The sequence below is a fragment of the Hemiscyllium ocellatum genome, chromosome 1 (genome assembly GCF_020745735.1).
Source record: "Hemiscyllium ocellatum isolate sHemOce1 chromosome 1, sHemOce1.pat.X.cur, whole genome shotgun sequence".
In the NCBI taxonomy this organism is placed as follows: domain Eukaryota; kingdom Metazoa; phylum Chordata; class Chondrichthyes; order Orectolobiformes; family Hemiscylliidae; genus Hemiscyllium; species Hemiscyllium ocellatum.
In genome coordinates, this window is record NC_083401.1 from 128,409,749 (window position 1) to 128,435,776 (window position 26,028).

Consider the following 26,028-nt stretch of genomic DNA (forward strand, 5'->3'; position numbering starts at 1 on the left):
TCAATCAAGTCATGAGACATAATTTCCTACGCACAAAGCCATGTGGATACTTTCTAATCAGTCCTTGCTTTTCCAAATACACGTAAATCCTGTCCCTCAGGATTCCCTCCAACAACTTGCCCACCACCGATGTCAGGCCAGTGTATAGTTCCCTGACTTTTCCCTAGCACGTTTCTTAAATAATGGCACCACATTAGTAAACCTCCAATCTTACGGCACCTTACTTGTGACTACTGATGATATAAGTGTCTCAGCAAGGGGCCCAGCAATCACTTCCCAGTTTCCAACAGAGTTCTAGGGTACACCTGATCAGATCCTGGGGATTTATCCACATTTATGCATTTCAAGACATCCAGCACGATCTCCCTCTGTAATATGGACATTTTTCAAGATGTCACCATCTAAGTCCCTGTATTCTACGTCTTACATGTCCTTCTCCACAGTAAACACTGATGCAAAATACTTGTTTAGTATCTTCCCCCATCTCTTACAGTTCCACACATAGACTGCCTTGCTGATCTTTGAGGGGCCCTATTCTCTCCCTAGTTACCCTTTTTTGTCCTTAATGTATTTATAAAATCCCTTTGGATTCCCCTTAACCCTATTTGCCAAAGCTATCTCATGTCACCGTTTTGCCCTCCTGATCTCCCACTTAAGTAAACTCCTACTGTCTTTATACTGTAAGAAGTCTTCGATCTCTGCTGTCTATACCAGACGTATGCTTCCTTCTTTTTCTTAACCAAACCCTCAATTTCTCTAGTCATCCGGATTTCAAGACATCTACCAGCCTTTCCTTTCACCCAGACAGGAATATAATTCTCTGCACTCTCCTTGCCTCATTTTTGAAGGTTTCCCATTTTCCAGCTGTCCCTTTACCTGCGAACATCTGCCCCCATTCAACTTTTGAAAGTTCTTGCCTAATACCATCAAAATTAGCCTTCCTCTAATGTAGAACTTCAACTTTTAGATCCAGTCTATTCTTTTCCATCACTATTTTAAAACTAATAGAATTATGGTCACTGACCCCTCAGTCATATGCCCTGCCTTATTTCCCAAAAGTAGGTCAAGTTTTTCACTTTTTCCATTATATACATGCACATATTGAATCAGAAAATTTTCTTGTACACACTTAACAAATTCCTCTCCATCTAAACCCTTAACACTATGGCAGTCCCAGACTATGTTTAGAAAGTTAAAACCCCTTCATAACCACCCTGTTATTCTTAGTTAACGGAAATCTCCGGACAGATTTGTTTTCTCAATTTCCTGCTGACTCTTATTGGGATTGTATTATACACCCCTAAGGTGATCAACCCTTTCTAGTGAAGAGATTTGAGAGATATTGAAAATCACAGACAGAGAGAAATACCAAGAAATTGGAAACAGGCTAATAGAACACAGAAAAGTACAGCACAGAACAGGCCCTTCGACCCACGATATTATCCCTAATCTAAAATAAAATAACGTAACCTAACTTACGCACCTCACAATTCACTGCTGTCCCTAATGACTCTGCTCCCACCACCACCACTAGTAACGCATTCTATGCATTCACAACTCTCTGCATAAAGAACCTACCTCTGACATCTCACCTATACCTTCCTCCCAATATCCTCGTGCCAGTCAATCCTGCCTTGGGGAAAAGTCTCTGGCTAATGACTCTATCCATTGCTCTCAATACCTTATATATCAGAACAGGTCACCTCTCTTCCTCCTCCTCCTCCTCTCCAGCGAGAAAAGTCCGAGCTTAATCAACCTCTCTTCGTAAGACAAGCCCTCCAGTCCAGGCAGCACTCTCTCCAAAGCCTCCGTATCTTTCCTATAATAAGGCAAATAGAGATGGACCCAATGTTCCAAATGTGGTCTCACCAGGGTCTTCGAGAGCTGCAGCAAAACCTTAAACTCGGTCCCCCCGTTAATGAAAACCAAAACACCATATGCTTTCTTCACAACCATATCCACTTGGGTGGCAACTTTGAGGGATCTATGCATTTGAACACCAAGATCCCGCTGTTCCTCCACACTGCCTAGAATCCTGTCTTTAATCCTATATTCAGCATTCAAGTTTGACCTTCCAAAATGCATCACTTTGCATTTACCCAGGTTGAACTCCATCTACCATTTCTCAGCCCAGCTCTGCATCCTGTCTATGTCGCGCTGCAGCCTGCAATACCCTTGATACTATCGACGGCACCTCCAACCTTTGTGCCATCAGCAAATTTACTAACACACCCCTCAACATCCTCATCCAAGTCACTTATAAAAATTACAAAGAGCAGAGGCCCCAGAACAGAGCCCTGCGGGACACCACTCACCACGGACCTCCAGGCAGAATACTTTCCATCTGCAACCATCTCTGCCTTCTGTCAGCTAACCAATTCTGAATCCAGATTGCCAAATCTCTCTGTATCGCATATCTCCTGACTTTATAAATGAGCCTACCATGGGGAACCTTATCAAATGCCTTGCTGAATTCCACATACACCATATCCACTGCTCTACCTGTCTTGTCACCTCCTCAAAGAACTCAATAAAATTAGTGAGGTATGACCTGCCCCTCACAAAACCATTCTAGCTGCCTTTAATCTTGCTATACCTTTCCAAATGGTCATAAATTCTATCCCTCAGAATTCTTTCCAAAACCTTGCTGACCACAGATATAAGACTGACTGGTCTGTAATTGCTAGGGTTTTCCCTATTCCTCTTCTTGAAAAGAGGAACAACATTTGCCTCCCTCCAATTCTCTGTTACGACTCTCGTGGAGAGTGAGGAAGCAAAGATCTTCACCCGCAGCTTCACAACCACCTTTCTCGCTTCCCAGAGTAACCTAGTATAAATCTGGTCTGGCCTTGGGGATTTATTAATCTTAAATGTTTACTAAAATTTCCAGCACATCAACTTCATTAATCTTGACCTGTTCAAGCCAGTTTCCCAGCTCTTCACGGGGTGTTCGTTTTCAAAACACATGACAAAATAAGCACAGCTATCTACCGAGCTAGTAGACTTGTTACAATTTCATGTAAGTTAAAAAAACTAATCATGAGTAAACTTGAGAAACCTTAGAACAATAAGTTAACAACAGTTTACACAGATTGCCACATGGAAGACTTGCCTAAGCGAGAATTTGTTTTTGGAAGGAATAACAACCCAAGTCACTTACAGCAGACCTCATGAAGTTGCGCACATGGACTTCCGAATTTTGTGAATTTTGTGTAGTCAAGGACAAGTTTTCAAAACAAAAGACCAAGAGTTTTGGAAGACTCAATCTATGTTCAACATGTATGCTACTTTGCGTCACCTAAGCAGGAAAGCCAACAAGTGAATGACCTGCACTGTAAAAACTACAGAGTACATTAGAGGAAACAAACAGGTAACTTGTATCTCTATTCACTATAGAGGGCACAAGTAACATCCCAGAAGTAACTATAAATCACGTCAAGAAAATGAATACCAATTCTCAGGTAAGTTGTTCAAAATTGCAGGCTGATTGACATCATCTGAAGGTCTTTGGAAAGTAGCTACTGAGATAGTTAATGCGTTGGTTTTAATTGGGCAACAGTTCCCTTTATTCTGGAAAACCCAAAACCAGGTTAGGTTGGAAGATAGCAAATCTAATCTCTTTGTTTAAAAAGGGAGAAAAAAGAAAGCAGGAAGCTTAACATCTGCCATGAGGAAAACGTTAGAAGCTATTATTTCAGTAGTTATGTAAGGAAATCTGGATAAGTCCACGATAATCAGAGCAAAGTTAGCATGAATTTGTCAAAGGGAAATCCTTTTTAATTAACTTATTAGAGTTCTTCATAATAGTAACATAATGATATGGAGAAAATGGAATCAGTGGATGTATGGTTCTAAGATTTCTAGACCGTTTTGATACACTGCCATATCAAAAGGTTATTGAAGAAAGAAGTGGTTCCTGGTGTAGAAGATTGTACACTACCTTGTGTAGAACATTACCTGGTTCTGGTAAGCCAGCCAGTGAACAAGCGTAGGTAATTATCATGTTTGCAAGATGTAATGAATGGTGGGTGATAGGAGAAGTGCTGGGACCTCAACTGTTGACAACTTAGAAAGAAATAACTTGGATGAAGGGACAGAAGAAATAACTGCCCAATTTGTTGATGACAGAATGATGCTAAGAAAGTAAACTCTGAAAAAGACACAAGGTTACCAAAAGATACAAGGTTAGTTGAGTGGGCAAAGATCTAGTAATTGGAGTATAATGTAGAAAAGTGTGAAATTGACAATTTTGAAGGAAGAACAGAAAAGAACAAGATTATCTAAATGGTGAGAGGATATAGCGTTGTGAGGTGGGGAAGGATTATAGGCAGCATGGTAGCTCAGTGGTTAGCACTGCTGCCTTACAGTGCCAGGAACTCGGGTTCGATTCTAGCCCTGGGCAACTGTGTGGAGCTTGCACATTCTTCCAGTTTCCTCCCACAGTCCAAAGATGTGCAGGACAGGTGAATTGGCCATGTTGAATTGTCCAGTGTTAAGAGCATTAGTCAGAGGGAAATGGGTCTGGTTGAATTGCTCTTCGGAGGGTTGCTATGGACTTGTTTGGCCGAAAGGCCTGTTTCTACACTAGAGAATCTAACCTAATCTGGGTGGCCCAGTGCATGAATCACCAAAATCTGGTATCTAAGTAATGAGGAAATTAATCGTTTATTGCAAACAAAAGGACACAAAAGTAGGAATTTCTGCTTTAGTTATTGAGGCCTCTGCTGAAACCACATGTGGAATAATGTTATAGTACTGGTCATCTTATTTAAGGAACAATGCAAATGAATTGAAGGTAGTTCAAAGAAGGTTTCCCAGACTAATACATAGAATGGGTTGGCATGCCTTATGATTAAAAGGTTGGACAGTTCAATTGTGTATCCGCTAGAGCTTAGGAGACAGAAACATGCATGATTCTGAGGGGACTTGACAGGTTAGATGAGAGAGGACCTTTCCTCTTATGGAGGAATCTAGAATTAGGGATCACTATTTAAAAATAAAGTGTTATCTATTTAAAACAGTTTAGGTGAATTCTTTTTCTCTCAGGAAGGTCATGAGTCCTTAGAGTATTACTCCTTAAAGGCAGAAGCACAGTCTGGATCTTTATGAAAGGCAGAAGTGTACAGATTCTTGATAAGAAAGGGGGTGAAGGGTGATAACCTCAAGTGGGCTCAAAGGTTGCAATCAGATCAACCATGATCTTATTAAGTAGCAGAGTAGGCCAAGTTAATTGAAAATAAATTTCTCTTTCACAGGCAAATAGCCTACTCCTGTGCCATGTTCATATGTAAATCAAATTGTACAGCACTTTAGTAAGACCACACGGAATGCCATGTCCAGTCTGGTGGCAACAAGAGATACTTAAATGTAAAACATTATGGAAAAGAACCATAAGGTGAATACTTCATTGGTAATTGGAGGAAATAGTGGAGAACTCTAGAGCTTTTAAAGCTAAAAAATGTGCCTTGCAGCCATGATCTGGTGCAGTTATATAAAAATAGTACAGAAGCAGTTAATACCAAATACTACTTTAAATAGTAGCACTTGAAGAAATGGATACCAATTTTAGGACTAGTAATAGCAGAGCTTTCTTCAGACAATGAATTATCACATGGAATTCATTTATGTTTCAAGTAGGGGACACAAAAGATGTGAGAATTACAAACAAAGAGCAGAAATTAAATTTAAAGTATTGCATCACTCTTTCTCATGGTGGTTTAGTGGTTAGCACTGCTGCCTCACAGTGCCAGGGACCCGGGTTCGATCCCAGCCTCGGCTAACTGTCTGTGCGGGTATCCTCCCGGTGCTCCGGTTTTCTCCCACAATTCAAAGATGCGCAGGTTAGGAGAATTGGCCATGCTAAATTGCCCAGAATTCAGGGGTGTGTAGGTTAGGTGCATTAGTTAGGGGTAAATATGGAGTAATATGGTTGGGGAATGGGTCAGGGTGAGTTACTCTTGGAGGGTCGGTGTGGACTTGTTGGGTTGAAGGGCCTGTTTCTACACTGAAGGGATTCTATGATTCTAATTCAGGATGCCCATTGTACTTTGCAAACAATTGTGTACTTTTTCCACATGTAGTCATTGTTGTAATTTAAGAAGTACAAGCAGCTCGTGCAGAGTTAGTTCCCATGAGCAAAGAGATAGTGCCCAGATAACCTAACTTTGTGATCTTGATCGAGTCTTGATTCTACACATTCCTGCTCTTCTTTGAATTGTGGGTCCTTTTACATCAACCAGAGAGCACAGACAGGGCTTTAGTTTAACGGTTCATCCAGAAGATGCTACCTCTGATAATACTGCATTCCCTCAAGTCCTGCAGTGGAGTTTTAGGCTAGATTTTTCCGTTTACGTTTCTAGAGAGCAACTTGACTTCATAACCGCAATAGGAATGCTACAAACTAAACCGCTGCCGACAAAATAGATGAGATTGACTTTGAATTAACAAAAATTGAACTAGAAGCCCTTCATCATCAGTTTTTAAAAAAAATTTCTTTCATTTTTCACCAGTGAATAAAAAAAATCCACGGAAGTAATAAACCTAGCATTGACAGCAGTAGTGAAAGTCCTTTTTGAAAATACAAAGAGCAAATCACAAAGTCATACAGACAGAGGCAAGACAGCAGGAAAAAGAAATCAAGGGTGACAAACAAAAACAGTGAACAGCTTGGGAGAAAGGACTAAGTTCAGTTGTCGCTTATTTGTGATCCAAGACCCACTTGATAAATGCTGTCTCTCTCTGACCAGAGTGAAGTTTATAGCTTATGGTATGACAATGTCAAATACAGCTTTTCCCTAGGCCTATCATTAAGTTTCTGTCAGTCATTCATTAACTTCACCAGATATGCCATCTCTAACATTTCAGTAGTCACTGAGTCTTATTAGAAGCACTTTATCATTTACCTGATTTTGTGCAGGCTGAACTGATGTATTTAGAGAAGGATTCCCAGAAACCAACATATTTGATACTCCAGTTAGTGTCTTTCCCGCAACTCTTCCACCAAGAGTAACTACCTTTATTTGTTTCTGCCCCTGTGGGTCCATTGCTGGTAATTGAGAGGAGACTTGAAGGTGAGTTCCTTGACTTGGCGGCAACGAAAGTACGATGGACTGTCGGGACTTTCCAAGAGTAGTCACTACCAGTTGCTGCCCTACTGGTTCTGACTTTATAGCTTGGCTGGAGATGCTGTAATCAGAGTGTTCAGATACTGGGTTAAGAACAATCTGATTTGCTGCTAAAGATATGGGTGTTCCAGCAGTTGTGCTTGGGAGGCTGATGTTGCCAGTAGCCTTTGACGTACTGTCAATAGTATTAATTTCCATCTTTATACTTGGGTCACTTAAAACAAATGGTGTAGTACTATTTGTCAACACAGTGACCTGGTCTGCAATGCTCGACAGAATCTCAGAGTTCTTGCCTTCATTTGGATCTATAATTTCCTCGAGCTCAGTTTCCATGGGAACTGGATCACCATGCTCTGAGGTTATTGTGATAGCCTCAATACTATCATCTTCGATGATGGCAGTGTCCATTATCTCCTCAGGTAGCAGGCTATTCACCTCAGCTGACACCACTTCCATCTTAATAATGCAGATACTCGGCAAGCACTGGGTAACTGAAACAAAAATATGAGAGAAAAGCAAAATTAAAATTTGCTATTGCAGCACTTAAAATAACGCTAGATCAAGTCTCAAAAACAAACTGGCAAAAAGAAAAGTACTCTTCCATCCATGTTGGTTGACAGCTCTATGAATAATCTACTTCTATTAATATTGATATTAAGAGAAATAATCAAAGCTTAGTCAAAGCCAAAGTTTTTGAAGATGACTTTATAGAGGCCAAGAGGTTTAGAGAGGGAAATCTAGAGCTTAGGGCCTACACAGTTGAAGACACATGATGAAGTGGACAACTACAAGATTTGGAGGAATGCAGAGTTTGCATAGGGTTAAGGGACCACAGGAGTTTACAGACCTAAAGAGAGATAAGACCATAGAGAACTCAAAGTTTGGGAGAAGATTTGTAACTCGGGTGCTTGTTGTTGTGGTTCTGTTCGCCAAGCTGGGAATTTGTGTTGCAGATGTTTTGTCCCCTGTCTAGGTGACATCCTCAGTGCTTGGGAGCCTCCTGTGAAGCGCTTCTGTGATGTTCCCTCCGGCATTTGTAGTGGTTTGTCTCTGCTGCTTCCGGTTGTCAGTTCCAGCTGTCCGCTGCAGTGGCCGGTATATTGGGTCCAGGTTGATGTGTTTGTTGATTGAATCTGTGGATGAGTGCCATGCCTCTAGGAGTTCCCTGGCTGTTCTCTGTTTGGCTTGCCCTATAATAGTCCCAGTCGAATTCATGTTGCTTGTTATCTGCGTGTGTGGCTACTAAGGATAGCTTATAGTGTAGTGTAGTGCACAAAACACTACATAGGACAAACAGGAAGACAGCTAACGATCCACATCCATGAACACCAACTAGCTACGAAACAACACGACCAGCTATTCTTAGTAGCCACACACACAGATGACAAGTAACATGAATTCGACTGGGATAACACTACGATTATTGGGCAAGCCAAACAAAGAACAGCCAGGGAATTCCTAGAGGCATGGCACTCATCCACAGATTCTATCAATAAACACATCGACCTGGACCCAATATACCTCCCACTGCAGCAGGCAGCTGGAACTGACAACCGGAAGCGGCAGAGACAACCACTATAAATGCCGGAGGAAACATCACAGAAGTGCTTCACAGGAGGCTCCCAAGCACTGAGGATGTCACCTAGACAGGGGACGAAACGTTTGTAACACAAATTCCCAGCTCGGCGAACAGAACCACAACACCATAGAGAACTTGTGCACAATGGACTGAAGTTTACCAGTGTACCATTTCCACCCCAGCTAAATATTCAGATAGGGGTGGCCCATTCATAAATCCTGATTGCACTGCAGCAATTTAACACTGGGAGCAGCAGCACAAATTGCTTTAATGTGAGACTTCTTTCTCTTCGCAGGGGAACGTCCCAGCTTAGATAAATGCCAGACAATCAAATGTAACAGATCCCAACCAAGTGCATGAATGGAGGCCTTAGCCTTGTAGTTAAGGGGATGTAGGGCTCTCAGCTATTTAGTGGAGAGTGGCAGTGATTGTAGGGAGGCTCCACCCATCTCTCTAACTCTATGGCAGTCAGACTTTGCACCTGGTATGTGCCTCTCACTACTGGGTACAATATACAGACAGTGGCAGGAAGAGGTGGTTAAGTAGTCATTAATTGGTTCATTAAGGTCTTTAATTAAGCTCAAGACCAAATAAGCTGCCTGATGCATTTCCCGACCACATAGAATTTTATGCAGGAGGTAGTGAGAGATATGCAGCAGGAACATCAGGTGCTAGACTTTACTTTCATCCCTGTCCTATGATGGGAGTGCATAAAAGCTGGCCCATTTTAAAAAGGTATTCAGAGATCAGAGGCAAAATAAAAAAGTACAAGTCACCACTGTTTTCTCATGAGAGAGACTACTAATGGGGAGTTCAACTGGAGAATTATCAAGCCTCAGGCGAGTTGAGGAGAGTACTTCATGATAACCTCGGCCAGTGCGGGACTGGAATCCACGCTGTTAGCATTACTCTGCATTGCAAAAAGGTTGTCCCAGCCAACTGTGCTAAGATTCCATAGAGACAAAGTAGATCTGCAAGCACAGGGTTGATGAATAGCATTTGGTACATGGTAGAATGGGTATAGCAGAACAGGCAGCTATTCAGCCCAGTGTATCCACGCCAAAGGAACTCAGCCACGCTAGTTCCAGTTCTGTGGCCTTTCTTCATCGCCCCAGACATGTCGTCTTTTTAACAGCTTTAGCCTTTTTAAAAGCTTCAACATACATGTTGTGCATTCACTCACTGCTTTTTAAAAAAAAAGGTTTTCCTCATGATACCGTTGACTCTTTTCTGGCTCACCTTAAAATGACTGACCCGTGGTTCTCACCCTTTCCACTATTAGGAAATGTTTTTCTCTATTCTAGCTATAGCCCTCAATTTTGAAAAAACTAGGAATCAATGGGTTATTTTCCAAGTGATAGGGGAGTCTAAAACTAGAAGGCAAACGTTTAAGGTGAGAGGGGAACAACTGAAAAGTGATCTGAGGTAATCTGTACGAAACAACCTGGCAGAGCAGGTGGGTACAATCTCAACATTGAAAAGGTATCTGGAGTGGTACATGAAAAAGAAGGATTAAGATGGATTTATGCCAAATGCTGGCAAACGGGACAAGATCAGTTTAGGAAATCAGGTTGACAAGGAGGAGTTGGACTGAAGGGTCTTTTTCTGCGCTGTATAACTTTATGACTCTGTGGTAGGCAGTGGCGATTGGGATGCAAGAGGGATCTGTGCAAGAACCCCAGTTATTCACAATATACATTAATAAATTAGACGAGAGAACTCAATGTAATATCTCCAGGTTTTCAAAACACACAAGACTGGCTGGAAGAGTGAACTACAAGGAGTATGCACAGATACTTCATTGTGATTTGGACAAGTTGAGCAAGTGGGCAAATGGATGGTAGATGAACTAGAGTGTGCATAACCATGTATGAGGAAGGTGGTCTGGTTATGGAGGGAGTGCAAAGACCTACCAAACGGATTCCTGGGATGGTAGGACTGATTTATAAAGAGAGAAATTGGATCATTTTAGATGATATTCACTGGAGGGTCAGTCTCACAGAAGCCTATTTATTTGGCATAAATCCATCTTAATCCTTCTTTTTCATGTACCACAAATGCAAGAACGACACCCCCTGGGAGCAATCAACAAGTAGCATCAGAGGCGGTGGAGGGGCTGTGGAAGATAAAATGTGTACAAAAGAATGGGCAAGGAACTGTGCTGGTGACCAAGTGAGATAATGTCACATATGTGGATGCAAAATCTATAAGTGAATTTTAACTAGATACTTCTAAACATACAAGCAAGGTTGATTGTTGATTGAAAACAATTAATAACTAAAAGGTAGCTTTTCATGAACTAATTTTTTAAAAAAAACTTACTCTGCTTCAGATTTTTGACTCAAAACATCTTCTGTTGTTACATGATGATAGTTATCTCGTCTTGGCATGGACATTCTTCTGAATTTAACAATTAACGCGATCTGTGAACAATCATATACAGAAATAATGACGCGGCTGTATGCAGAGTTTTTAACAACTTGTGCTATGTCATTGTTTTTAAACCCAGAGCATGAAATATCTAATTTCAATGCTAGTTCAGTAGGACTTATGAACTTGCAGATGGAGAACTTGGCAGTATTGGGAATTTTTTTCCATTTTGAAACCTGGTCTATATTTGTAACCATACCAGCATTGCTGCAGTCTAGTTTTTAAATTTTAAAGAGATTCTAAACTACTCCATAATTCTTTGTTTTTATCAGTGCATATGCAGCGAAAGAAAAAGTTGGAGGTTAAACTCTCAAATTATACACAGGTTTATTTACATTTTTAAGCAACACAGCTCCATAATTTATTTGTGCAGTCATGTGTTTCAGATATAGTAGTTTTAAGCAGCCAACTTGTGCATAGCCTGTATGGGGACTTTCAGTTTGTGGCATGACTGCACAGCTTAAAAGACAACGTTGGTTATAAAATTCTTAGACCAAATAATAGTTTTCATCTAAGAAATATGCTAATATTTGATAGCAGGTACCAAGTTCAGGAGCTCATGACTGAAATGCATGATATCAGTGAAGTAGCATGTGGGATCTTGTATTAAATCATGTCTTTAAAACACCACAATACTTAAAGGGCAGAAAAATGTCCTCGTGCTTGAAGTCAAGGAAAAAACTTATCACCGGACATCCACAATTGTATCGAGCCATCTTCTCTAAAATCAGTACATTGCTCCATTAGTTTTCATGCCATGACCACTGACTAGAACCATAAGGGGCAGAAGCCTAGTGGCAATATCAGTGGTCTAATAATCCAGAGTTCTGGACTAATCCTTGGGAGATATACTCAAATTTCACTGCTACAGCTGGAAGAACTTAATGAATCCAGAATTAAATGCTAATTTCATTAATAATAATCATGAAATTATCAGGCTGCATTACAATTCCATCTGGTTCATTTGTGTTCACCAAGAAGGCTGGTCCTATACAAGCTGGATGGATTGCACCTTGCAAGACAAGGACCAATATCCTCAGTTGAGAGTGTGGTGCTGGAAATACACAGGAGGTCAGGCAGCATCCAAGGAGCAGGAGAATCGACATTTCGGTCATACGCCCTTCATCAGGAACGAGGCTTGTGGGTCGGGGCTGAGAGAAATGGGAGGGGGATGGGTTTGAGGGGAGGTAGCTGGTAAAGCGATAGGTGGCTGAAGGTGAGGGAGAAGGTGATAGGTCAGAGGGGACAGTGATGGACGGGTCTGGAGGGCGGTGCCAAGTTGGAGACTTGGGACTGAAATAATGTTTTGGGGAAAATGGTTGCAGGGTCCCAAGGCGGAATATGAGGCGTTCCTCCTCCAGATGTCGGGTGGTAATGGTATGGCGGTGGATGAGGCCCAGGACCTGCGTGTCCTTGACTGAGTGGGAGGGGGAATTGAAGTGTTCAGCCACAGGGCAGTGGGATTGGTTGGTGGTGCAGGGGTCCCAAAGATGTTCTATGAAATGATCCACAAGAAGGTGTCCCGTCTCCCCGACATAGAGGAGACCACACCAGGTGCAACCAGTGTCATCTACTGCATCTGTTGCACTTTCAAGGGCGTGCAGGTCTTGGGACTCCTCCACTGCCAAACTATTACCATCTGACGCCTGGAGGAGGAACGCCTCATATTCCACCTTGGGACCCTGTAACCACAGGGGATAAATGTGGATTCGGACAGCTTCCTCATTTCCCCTCCCCGCACATGATTCCCAGACCCAAGCCTCCAACTTGGCATTGCCCTCCTGACCCATCCATCACCATCTCCCTCACTTTCATCCATTTATCGCTTTCCCAGTACCTCCCCCCAACCCATCCCCTTGCTATTTATCTCTCAGGCCCAACCCACAAGCCTCATTCCTGAGGAAGGGCTTACGCCCGAAACGTTGATTCTCCTGTTCCTTGGATGCTGCCTGACCTGCTGTGCTTTTCCAGCACCACAGGTTCGACTCTGATCGCCAACATCTGTAGTCCTCACTTTCTCCCAATATCCTCATTAAGGCATTGAGTAGTGCAGTGGGGAAGGATGAGAGGCAGGGGCATTGGAACCCAAGTGAAGAGATACGTGAGAAGGAAATAAAGCCAGAAATAAAACATGGAAAAGTAGAAAGCAAAAGTTGAATGCAGAGGTAACAAAGGTGACTAGCAGGAAACAGGGGAACACTGAAAAGACAAATCTAATGGTATTATATTACAATGCTATTCAACAGTGTTCAATATTTAGAAAGGACAGGAAAGGAAAGGAACTGGAGAGTATTTTTAATAAAGAATGAACTCTGCAATAATGAGAAAGGATATCGGTTCAGAAAATCTAGATGTAGAATCAGTATGGGTAGAGATGAGAGATAACAGATAGAAAACAGTAGTTTAAGTTGTCTATAAGCTTCTTAGCTGTCGTGTTTAGGAATGACAGGAAATTAGAGAAGCATATAGGAAGGATGATATTCATTGAATACTCTATCTACATAAAGACTCAGCAAACCACGTTAGCAGATGAACCTCTGGAGTGTGGACTAGATTTATTTTTCTAACCAGTTTATTGAGGAAAAAGTTGTTCTAGATTTGGTACTGTGCACAGAGATGGGGTTAACTAATAACCTTTTCATGTAGCTGAAAATGTGTTGCTGGAAAAGCGCAGCAGGTCAGGCAGCATCCAAGGAACAGGAAATTCGACATTTCGGGCATAAGCCCTTCATCAGGAAAGGCTTCCTTTCCTGATGAAGGGCTTATGCCCGAAATGTCGAATTTCCTGTTCCTTGGATGCTGCCTGACCTGCTGCGCTTTTCCAGCAACACATTTTCAGCTCTGATCTCCAGCATCTGCAGACCTCACTTTTTCCTCGAATCTTTTTATGTAGGTCCATTAGGGAACAGTGACCATAATACAAAGGGAATTCTTCACTGGGATAGAAAGAATAGTAGTCTAATCCAAAACTTGGATCCTAAATCTAAAGTGTGGTGCTGGAAAAGCACAGCAGGTTAGACAGCACCTAAGGAGCAGGATAATCAACGTTTCAGGCATACACCCTTCATCGGGATTCCTGATACAGAGGAAACAAAGGCTACTAGCAGGAAACAGGGGAATACACAAAAAAGTGTAAAAATACTGAAAAGACAAATCTAATGGTATTATATCAGAATGCTATTTAAGAGTGTTCAATATTTAGAAAGGGTTTAGAAACTTTTCCATGTTTTATTTCTGGCTTTATTTCCTTCTCATGTATCTACTCACTTGGGTTTCAATGCCCCTGCCACTCATATATATCCTTCTCCACTGCACTACTCAATGCCTCTGTGAGGATGTTGGGAGAAAGTGAGACTGCAGATGCTGGCGATCAGAGTCGAGCGTGTGGTGCTGGAAAAGGATTCCTGATGAAGGACTTATGCCTGAAATGTCGATTCTCCTGCTCCTTGGATGCTGCCTGACCTGCTGTGCTTTTCCAGCACCACACTACCAACTCTGATCTCCAGCACCTGTAGTCCTCATTTTCTCCTAAATCTAAACAAAAGGGTATTATGAAACCCATTGCAACAGTTATACATTTCTTTCTGGTTGAAAAGCACATCAGGAAAAAATGGCACACAACTGTAGCTAACAAAAAGAATCAAAGATAGCATTAAATCCAAAGAGGAATCAACAAAGTTGCTAGAAAAATAACAAGCCTTGGATTGGAAGCATTTTAGAATTCAGCAAAGGAAAGCAAAAGAAAGAAAGGGGAAATATAAAAGTAGGAGAGAAAAGTTGCAACCAACGTAAAAGCAGATCGTAAATTCTCCATATTACAGAGGAGGAAGTGCTGGATGTCTTGAAACACAAAGGTGGATACATCCCCAGGACCTGATCAGGTGTATCCCAGAACTCTGTGGGAAGCTAGAGAAGTGATTGCTGGCCCTCTTGCTGAGATATTTGTATCATCGATAGTCACAGATGAGGTGCCGAAAGACTGGAAATTGGCTCATATGGTGCCACTGTTTAAGAAAGGTGATAAGGGCAAGGCAGGGAACTATAGACCAGTGACGTCGGGAGTGGGCAAGTTGTTGGAGGGAATCCAAAGGGACAGGAGTTACATGTATTTGGATGGGCAAGGACTGATTAGGGATAGTCAGCATGGCAAATCACGTCTCACAAACTTGATTGTTATTTCTTCAAAAAAATTCAAAGAGGATTGATGAGGGCAGAACTGTAGATGTGATCTTTATGGACTTCAGTAAGGCGTTTGACAAGGTTCCCCATTGGAGACTGGTTAGCAAGGTTAGATCTCAGAATACAGGGAGAACTAGCCATTTGGATATACAACTGGCTCAAAGATAGAAGACAGAGTGTAGTGGTGGGAGGGCTATAACCAGTGGAGCGCCACAAGAATCGGTGCTGGGTCCACTACTTTTCTTCATTTATATTAATGACTTGGATGTGAGCTTAAGAGGTACAGTTAGTAAGTTTGCAGACGACACCAAAATTGGAGGTATCGTGGACAGCGAAGAAGGTTACCTAGGTTTACAACGGGATCTTGATCAGATGGGCCGATGGGCTGAGGAGTGGCAGACAGTTTAATTCAGATAAATACGAGGTGCTGCATTTTGGGAAAGCAAATCTTAGCAGGACTTGTACACTTAAGGGTAAGGTCCTAGGGAGTGTGGCTGAACCAAGAGACCCAGGAGTGCAGGTTCATAGCTCCAAGAAAGTAGAGTCGCAAGTAGATAGGATAGGGAAGAAGGCATTTGATACGCTTTCCTTTATTGGTCAGAGTATTGAGTACAGGAGTTGGGAGGTCATGTTGCAGCTGTACAGGACATGTGTTAGGCCACTGTTGCAATACTGCATGCAATTCTGGTCTCCTTCCTACTGGAAAGATGTTGTGAAACTGGAAAGGGTTCAGAAAAGATTCACAAGGATGTTGCCAGGGTTGGAGGATTTGCGTCATCAGGAGAGGCTGAGTAGGCTGGGGCTGTTTTCTCTGGAGCATCAGAGGCTAAGGGGTGACCTTATAGAGGTTTATAAAATCATGAGGTGTATGTGTAAATAGACAAGGTCTTTTCCTTGAGGTCGGGGAGTCCAGAACTAAAGGGAATTCTAACTATGCAAATACTAACTGGGATTGTTTTACTCTCCAAGATAAGTGGGGAACAAAATTCTTAAATTGCACCCCAGAGAACTTATGCAATCACTATGTACGAAGCCCTCCAAGGGAGGGGTGTTCCTGGATGTAATATTCTAAAATGAAGCCAAACAATTAGTAAGTACTGTACATCAGTAGAGGAACATTTTGGTGATAGTGACCATAATTCAGCTACATATTGCATAACTATGGAAAATAATAAGGATGATTTGGAAATTAAATCTGGAGAAGACCAATTTCACAAAGATATGATTTTGCCCAATGGGACTAGGCTTGGAAGGCAGGTGTGTTCCTGAAAAGACAAAAGGATGAGACCAAGACTGGAGAACACTGGATGTCATGGGATATGATTATTAGGATTAACCAAAAAAAAAGCTTATGGCAGAGAGAGTTCAATTTCATCAGAATCCAACGAGATTATAACAGATTTGATAACCCTCAATTTAACCTTCCTGCCTCTCCCCATAATCTTGATTCACTTACTAATTAAAATTCTGTCTGTCTATCTCAGCCTTGAATATTCTTAATCATTCTCAATAGCCCTCTTTGGTAAAGAATTCCACAGATTCACTGCCCTCTGAAATAATTCATCCTCGTCGCAGTCTTAAATGGGCGATGCCACATTGAGATCATAATCTCTGCTCTTAGATTTTCCCAGGAGTTAACAATCTTTCTACATGTACCCTATTAAGTCCCTAAAAGTCTATGTTTCAATAAAGGTGATCTCTCATTCTTTTAAATTCCAATGAATAGAGGCTCAATCAACTCAACCTCTCCTTGTGAGATGATCCCTCCATAACCAGGATCAACTTAGTGAACCTTCTCTGGGCTGCTCCAATGCCAGTATATCTTACATTAGATAAGGAGCCCATTAAGTATTCCAGCTGTGGTCCGACTAGTGGTCTGTAGTTTTTTAGCAAAACCTCCCTGCTTTTATACTCCATTCCCTTTGAAATAATTCCATTTGCTTTCCTTATTACTACCTTCCCCAACAGTAATTTTCAAATCCTCAATGGTGATATGACATCTGCTAGGATTAACCGATAATTCCATTACCATAGAAAGGACAAAGAGATGAACCAGGCAATTTCAAATCAGTCAGTTTAACCTTGGTGTTAGGGAAGTGATTAGAAAGAGTTTGGAGAAACAGAATGTATCGGCACTTGGACAGATACAGATTGATCAGGGAACTTGACATAGATTTGTCAAACATGAGCTTCCCTTGACAAACCTAATCAAAGTTTTTGCAAGGTAACCAGAAGTATTGATGAAGGTCTACATGGACTTCAGCAAGGCTTTTGAATAGGTCCTTTGAGGTAGACTGGTCAAGAAAATAAGAACCGATGGGATCCAAGGCATGGTGGCACATTAGTCCCAAAATTGACTGAAAGGCAGAAATCGAGGATGACTGTAGAAGGATGTTTTCGTGTCCAGATGTCTATTTCCCTGGTGGATTTTGCATAGTTCAGAGTTGGCGCTGTTGCTGTTTGTAGTACACATTAAATGATTTGGGCTTAAATATTGGGTTATGATCAAGTTCACGGGTGACACAAAAATTGATAGGGTGGTAAATAATGAGGAAGATAGCATAAACTGCAGGAGGATATCAGCACAGTGAGCAGGTCGGCAGAGCGATGGCAAATGGAATTCAACGCAGGAAAGTATGAGGTAATAAAAGAGCTAAGGTGGCAAGGCATTACATTGTGAATGGTAAAACACTGGAAAATGCTGAACAGAGGTACCTTGGTAGGCAGTCCTCAATGAATACTTTGCCCTAGGGAAAGCTGTAATAGGGAAAACAAATGGAATGTTGGGCTTTATTTCAAAGGGAATGGAGTATGAAACTAGGGAGGCTTTGTTAAAGCTCTACAAGGCACAAGTCAGACCACAGTTAAAATACTGTGTACATCTAGAGGTGGAAGAACAGATGGATAAAATGGCTAAGAAAGCATATATACTTTCCATTATAGCAGAGGTTAGGCCACAACTAGGGAACCGCATGCAGTTCTGATCACCACACTATAAAAAGGATGTGATTATACCAGAGAGAACGCAGATAAGATTTAACAAGATGCTGCCTGGACTGAGAGGTTTGAGCTAGGGAAAAGATTGGATAGGTTGAGGTTTTCTTCTTTGGAGCAGCAAAGGTTGAAAGGGGACCTGATAGAAATAAAGGAAGTAGATAGGAAGGTATGTTTTCCATTAGGTGCACTGGGACAATAACCAGGGCCAAAGACTTCAACAAAGTCTCGGACAGCTAAGAGGGTGGTGGAGAAAGAATATTTTCAGAGGGTGGTGGGTGTCTAGCCCTGCCAATTCTCTCACATCCCAAGGATGATTATGAGACATAAATCACATTGTAGCCTTACTTGTTTTGAAACATATGCCTGTTCTGGACCAGGCCAGATCCCCTCAAAATATTTCAAGAAGGTAGCCTAAGCCCTAACTTTTTCTTATGTTAAAGGCAGATGTTAAGTGGATATTCCAGTTGTGACGCAGCTGACCTTAAGCAAAACGACACTTATTTCAACACTACAATTTAAACATGAACAAAAGAAAACAGAATTTAGAATAATTTAATTATTTGAAAACTCCACCAACTCAATACTGAAGCTTACTAAAGAGCTGTTCCAATCCCCGCAACATCACATCAACACACCACTTGGCAAAAGGTAAACTTGAACACAAGTTCTTAAGCAGGAAGGATTTCAGAGAGTCAGGCAGGTATAATCTGCTGAAGCATGGAACCTTTTTCCACTGCAGCTTCTGACTGCCTGCTACCAACAGCTTCTCTGCTGCAACTAAACCAAATTAGAAAAAAAGACCTCAACTGGGAGAACTGGCCAATTCTCTGCCATTGTTAAAGACGACAAATCAACATCTCTGCCTTTACGACCCCTCTTGGAAAAAGCCAAGGACAAAATAACTATGTTAAAGGGGTGTTATCATCACAATGCCAATGGGAAAAAAAAACTACTTGCAGAACGAAAAGAGAGGAATCTCTTGCTCCTCCTGACATTGTACTCACCCCTTAAGCGAGGCAAGTCAAGCCATCAACAGCTTGCACAAGTTGCCATCGACTGCAACATGCAGTAGTATACAGGGATGAGGATTATGGAGGCCGTTAGTGAGAAGGAAGAAGGGGCAAGTACAGCTTCACCCGGTCCCTTTTTTAAAAATCTATTGCCCAAAGAGGTCTCAAGTTTGAACTGTTTTCCGAATGGAGTTCGCTTATCCCATTATGGGAGGCAGTCTGCATAAGACTGTAGAAATCCTGGATTTCCATGAATTCATCACATTCGATGAGACTGGCTGAAACAAAAAAAAAACCCAGACAGACGAAAGCAGCAGCAGATCACGACACATTCCAACTTGGCTGGGATTCCCCATGTAGCTGAACAACCCAATGCTTTCCATAGAGGCTGACTTAGTGGATTAACAAGGCAAGAGGGGGTGATGGGGTAGGGAAATCAGGACTTTACTTTAAGGACTAGGTGATGACAGAGAGTGTGCCAATAAATAGCAAATAGTTATTATTAGTAGCCATGGGGACGCCAATGTACTGGAAACTTTTGTCATCTTTTAAATTCATTTTGGTTTTTGCTGTCAGGCTTGGAGCCCACACACAGTAGTAACAAACAACACTATGCTATTACTCCCTTTAACAATTCTGAAAGGGAGTGCAAGTGGACTCAAGAGGTAGCATTGGGGTTATGACAGTTGAGGTCGGATACTTAAGAGATTTGAGGAGAAAGTTGTTCTCTTGGACGAGGCATACTTGGAGGGGGCAAGGGCAGAGAAGCAAGATGTTGAGGGCTAGTTTGGGAGGGGAAGTGGGTGAATGTTTGAGGTTATGGGAAAAGACTGGAAATTGCAGCACTAGGATGGCGTAGAACAAAAGAAAGTTAGCAATGAGGGTGAAGGTACTGGCACAGAGGTTTAAGAAAGTATCTCTCATTAAATAAAATAATCGGTTTTATCGGTTCTCCAAGATGATGTCAGCATAATAGATTATTAAGGCAGGGGATGGATCATAATAAAATAGTTGGTGAAATAAATGGGAAATTCAAATGGACAAAGTGAATTTCATGACATTGGCCAAATAGCACATTTAAATAAAAGGGTATTTAAGGGATACCTGCAGAAATATTTCCTCCTCCTTTTTATTTGTCAGCAGCTATTCTTCCATCACGTTTGGTGATGTATTTGACCAGTGCTCACCTCTGTCCCAACAAATAAGTTACTTTTGTTGATAAATAGTGAGTTTTGATATTTGTTGACAAAAAACGTGTTTTGACTAATGTAATGAAATCTGACCACCAATTTGCATACATCAACATCCAACCAAAGAGAAGAAATGACCAGTTACTCAGTTATAATGAATTTTGTTGAGCAAAAAACGTTGGCGAAACAATGTTGACCAGAATTTAGGAAGAACTCCTCTGCTTTTCTTTGATTGGTGCCATAAGACTATTTATAAGCACTTGAAGGGGAAGAAAGAATTTAACTTTTATCCAAAAAAAACCTTTTCATTGTAAACAGGTTCAAGAAATTGAGATCTAGCTTGTCAATATTTTAAAAACAAATTTGCTGTCCTTTTAGGGAGCATCACACCTCATTCTAATTTTAAAAAGAACTGGAAACTCCACCTTTTTCACCACATAAAGTGGTGGAATAAAGAAGTAGTCACGACTTAGACAAATTAACCATCAATTTCCTTGACACAATAAAGTATGCAAATTTTTCAGAGCATTCTATTTGCAATCGGTAAAAAAATTCACTCTGGAAAAATTAGTGGTATAAATGTGTACTAATCTTCATTTTGTGCTAAACATTAAGAACCAATGCACAAAAGCTATAAAATAGTGATGATTCCCCCACAACAGGGACGACTTACAATATCAACTCAAGACACTGGAAAGAGATTTAGTGCACAAAATGGCACCAAGCTTCAGCATTTTATAAAAGATACTTCCAACCGAGCAGACAAACTGTTAGCCGAACAGCTGTTCTCTGTATATGCACAAAAAAAAACTGCATTGGTACTTGGTTTGCTACACATTCCTTCACCTTAACAGGCCATGTTGCAATTGTAACTAAGACCTGGCTTCCTTTATGTCTACCTAGAATTCTCTGAAGCAATCGGAGAGGAGTGTGGGGAGCATAAAGGGGAATGACATTACTCTTTCACATTGTGGGAAACAGCCTGCTTCTGAACAGCAATTTCGTACAACAACACAATTAAAATAAGAACAATGTTACATTGCAAATTCCCAACAGCATGTCACTGTTGCACATGCCAATTGGGCATCACCATTTTATAGTACACTTTATTTTGACTGTGAAATTCCTTTACAAATTAGCTTGCAAAAATCAAAGTTATCAGTGAATTTTGAAGTCCTCAAATGTCAGGATACTGCTGACATTCATAAATTATAAGATTATCAATTACATAAATCCTATTAGTTATATGGTAGCAACTCATGTCATCTCAACTACCTTACTTTTTTTAAATTTTCTGGAATGATTGACTTTTTAAACTGTGTAATTCAAGATAAACAACCATAACAATATAGATCAGCTATTGTAATGATGTTAATAAGGTCAGTTCTTCTCAAATAATCATTGTGTTAGAATATTTGCTATTTAATTTTCTAGTTTTTCCAATCCCTTGCATCAAGGAATGGCTTGTGTTCGGGATGCAATTAAAACAACTGCTTGTTTTAAGCCTTGACAGTATCAACAGGCTAAGTGACTTATTTTCAAGATCTTGTTCAAATTTTTGTTATATGGAGAAAATGTAAATAATAATGGCTAATCGACTACTGGTCTTACAACCAAGTTACATCATCATCTTTGGTTTCAGCATGAAAATACTGGAATTTGCTCAACTAACCAGAAGAGTATTGGAAACAGTAAGAAAAATTTGTTGCAAAATTATAACTTTACCAAATTGTATGAGGCTTCATGTTCTCTAAATGTCAGCATTATTTCTTCAGCATGGAGGAATGTCAGGCTTTTCAAGAAGTACTATTTTATGCATCATGTTTGTGATTATTCTTCTCAAAGCAGATGAGCCAAACAAACAATCTCCATCCAGTTAAACTCAAAATATTTTATTGGTTCAACCATACTCATCTAAATGAGAAAGTATCAGATTTTGTTTTACTCCGATCTCCTTCCAATGTCTTTCCTCTGTCCATCTCTCAAGATTCTCCGTAAAGCCCAGCTTTGAAAAAGCGTGTTAACACCTCTGAACCACTTTCATTTATATCCATTTTCAACTGAATATATCATTGTGAAGATATTCTTTTATATTAAACAAGGTGCTATATAAATATAAGTTGAGTAGTTTAAATTCTTCACAGAAAGAGTTACCGAGTGAAGAGGAAGGTTTTCAGGAGGTTATGGAGATAGAAACAGAAAAGTAGTTTGGGGAAGGCAAGTGGATATTGAAAGAAGGTCAGTCAGAAAACCTGAAAGAACACAATGGAAAGAAAGATCAAGTGATAGTGGAAGGAGGGGGAGCACTTTGTGGGCAACTGCATCAAGCTGTCTGTAGATCCTCAGTACACAAACACCAAGTGTCACTACCTACTCTCTCACTCAGGTTCTAGCTGTCCCGGTGTTGCAAATGATTGGTCTGGCCCCCTGACTATAGAATGCTCCAAGGAGTTGGACCATTTCATTTAACTGAGCCCTCGTGGAAGATATTGCAAAGGAAAACACCTTTGACCTCAAGTAAAGTCATCAGGCAGTGGTCTGCAAGAATATCCTTGAGAATCTCCAGGAAAAGGACAGGGTTGATTCTGTTGGGCAGTTCCTTGAGTAGACTGTCAACGAGTATTTAGCAGATTGCCTCAACACCAGAATTTTCCAACAAGCACCAAGACATAGCTTGGCTGGTGCTGAGAAGAGCACAACCAGTCATATCATTCAGACTCTGCCATCATATGCTGTCTGGAAGCAGTTGTAGAGGGGAATAGATTGTCACACATCATCTTCTGGAATGCATCTATTCAAAGAAGGTCTGGAGATAGCTGCAGTGATTTTGTTGATGTGGGACTGTGCACTCTATGGACTTTTTCCCAGGACAAGCACTGAAACAAAAGTAGACTGCACCTGAAGGACCATCAACTCCGTGAAAGACACTCTGGTCTGCACAATACTTGTTGACCTTCCAGCATAAAGAGTTTACCTCAATCAAGTGTTGCAGACTAATTCAGAGTAACAGGACTATGTGCTGCGTAATGCACTAAAGTTTGGGGCAGCTGCCACCAAGTGGAGAAAGACGACAGTGTTTCTGCCAAAAACAAGGGCCTGTTAAATTTCAAGATTCCCTCATGACCTGAATGGGAATGCAAGTAGTCTCCTTTCAATATGAGGAATGACAAATTCATTGTATTTTCTGAAAAGTTTATACATAACTGTTTTGACCTTTTCATACTTGTAGATAACTTATGATTAAAGTACATTTTTGCAATAAAACAAGAGGGTACATCACAACAAAATTTGTAGGAGATTTCAGTTTTAAACCTTCATAGGATGGGAAATAGAATAGGTCAAAGAAGAGATGATAGGTGAAAGTGAAGATTGCAGATGTTGGAGATTTGAGTCAAGATTAGTCAAAAGCACAGCAAATCAGGCAACATCCGAGGAACAGGAAAATCGACGTTTCGGGCAGGAGCCCTTCATCAGGAAAGATGAAGGGCAACTGCCTGAAATGTTGATTTGCCTGCTCCTCGGATGCTGCTTGGCCTGCTGTGCTTTTCCAGCATCACTCTAATCAATGAGGAGATGGTGACAGGTTATAGAAGCAATGGGAAGAAACAAGAGCAAAGGTGACTGATAGTTGAGACAGCAGTTTGGTGATGGTTACAATCTATTGGGTGAAACAGGTGTGTATTGAACAGGATTTGCACAGCCTAGTTTGGTTTGAGTGTGCAATATCTTGGAGCTGAATACTTGGCAGGCATTTGGTTATTTGGGGATAGCAACCTACTAGTACTTTTGCCACTGGCTTCTCTTCATATGTGACCATAGAGAAATGCTGGCAGACAATTCACCTGTTAAAAGCTAAATCCATGTTTATCCTCATCCAAACCTCAATACACTTTTTCAGAGTGGATGAATGGCCAACAATAAGAAGCAAGGATTCTTCCTGATTTTTTGCTTTTCCTAATACTGGGGAAGTGAATATAGCACTTTACTCGCTAACCTGACTGTGTTTTCCTACTCAATACTGACTGTCAAGGAAATCAAACATATTCTGTCCTTTATGTCAAGAATTTTGTCCCCACTGGGAAACTCCTTCAAAAACTGTTTATTTGTTCTCTTTTTGAAAACCTTACAGATTACTTTTCTTCCTGTGTTGTGTGAAAAGTAATTATTGCAGAACAGAAAAACTTACTTTTCTGATTATGTCAATGAGTACCAACTCCACACATTTCTGTATCAGGTAGAGGAGATTTGAGCCATAATGTTCAACAATATTCTGTACTTTAAGTCTTCAGAATAGGGCTAGCTGACTATTTGAAAGCAAAATACTATATACGCTCTAAGTTTCAAACAAAACAGAAAATGCTAGAAATAAAAGTGTGGCAACAACAAAAAACATGAATGAAATTTTCCAGCTGTGACTGTTCATCAGGATAGAATTCTAGATATTATCTGGTTGAGTGCCACAAATGTCAAGAAATAACCATCTCTCCCTTATATTCAATGACATTACCATTGGTAAGTACCCAACCAACATCTTCCTCAGGGTTACTATTGATCACGAACTTAACTGGCTCAACCGCATAAATACAATTATTACAAGAGCAAGTCAGAAGCTAGGAATGCTGCAGCAAATAACTCACCTTGTTTCTCTAAATGCTTTGCACTACCTACAACATATAGCTCATGAATGTGACAGAACTCTCTCCACTTGGCTGGATGAGCATAGCTCCAACAATTCAAAGCTCAACAACTCCAGGATAAAGCAATCCATTTGCTGGAGACCAAATCCACTACCTCAACATTCACTCCCTCAATCATCAGCACACAATAGCTGCAGTATTTTCAATTTAAAAGTGCTGCAGTAACAGAACTTCTACAACAGCTCCTCCCAAAAACCATGAACTCTATCACTCAGGATAAGAGGAGCATGGGAACCAATACTGGCAAGTTTTCTCTTCCAAGCAACACATTAATTTGAAACGCAAAGGATTTTTTCCCCCCACTGTTATTTGGTCAAAATCCTAGAACTTCCTCCCTGACTAAATTTTGAGAATGCCTACACCATAGACACTGCAGCTTTTGTACCATCATCTTCTCAAGGACAACTGAGGATGGATAATATATGCAATGCTTGTCTGTAACATCCACAATCCAGAAGCAAGAAGAAATTGAAGGTTAAAGATTTGTAACACGAGGAATTAAGCAGGCTACAGAGTCTGCTGTTACCAAACAAAGCACAAACTGCAGAAACCAAGCATGCAGGTTTGCACGTCAAAATATTTTAGAGCTTTGTTCAACTACCTCCCTGGACAAGGAAGAATTATACAGTACTTGAATGTTCTCCGTGTAGCAACACAGCAAGGCAATTACATAACGAGAAAGAGTCAATGAAAGGATAATCTGTGGAGACGGAAGACTTAACAGAATGAATGTGGTTTACTTATTTAACATTTGTTACCCCAAGCTGAAAAGACATCCTCTAACTACATTTTCTGACTTTTCTATTTCCCACAACAAATATT

At 40.8% G+C, this 26,028-nt stretch overlaps 1 protein-coding gene across 5 annotated transcripts in view; it reads right to left on the bottom strand.

The window, feature by feature from the left end:
• Nucleotides 1-26,028, bottom strand: part of lin54 (lin-54 DREAM MuvB core complex component) — a 97,174-nt gene that overhangs the window by 68,498 nt on the left and 2,648 nt on the right. For 4 of the 5 annotated variants that reach the window (XM_060825746.1, XM_060825760.1, XM_060825753.1 and 1 more), the window contains exons 2-3: nucleotides 11,026-11,126; nucleotides 6,903-7,615 (exon numbers count right to left, since the gene is read on the bottom strand). In XM_060825746.1, the coding sequence (XP_060681729.1) occupies nucleotides 6,903-7,580 (678 nt within the window). In that variant the 5' untranslated portion in view covers nucleotides 7,581-7,615; nucleotides 11,026-11,126. The remainder of the gene's footprint in view (nucleotides 1-6,902; nucleotides 7,616-11,025; nucleotides 11,127-26,028) is intronic. The other variant, XM_060825762.1, reaches the window with a different exon arrangement.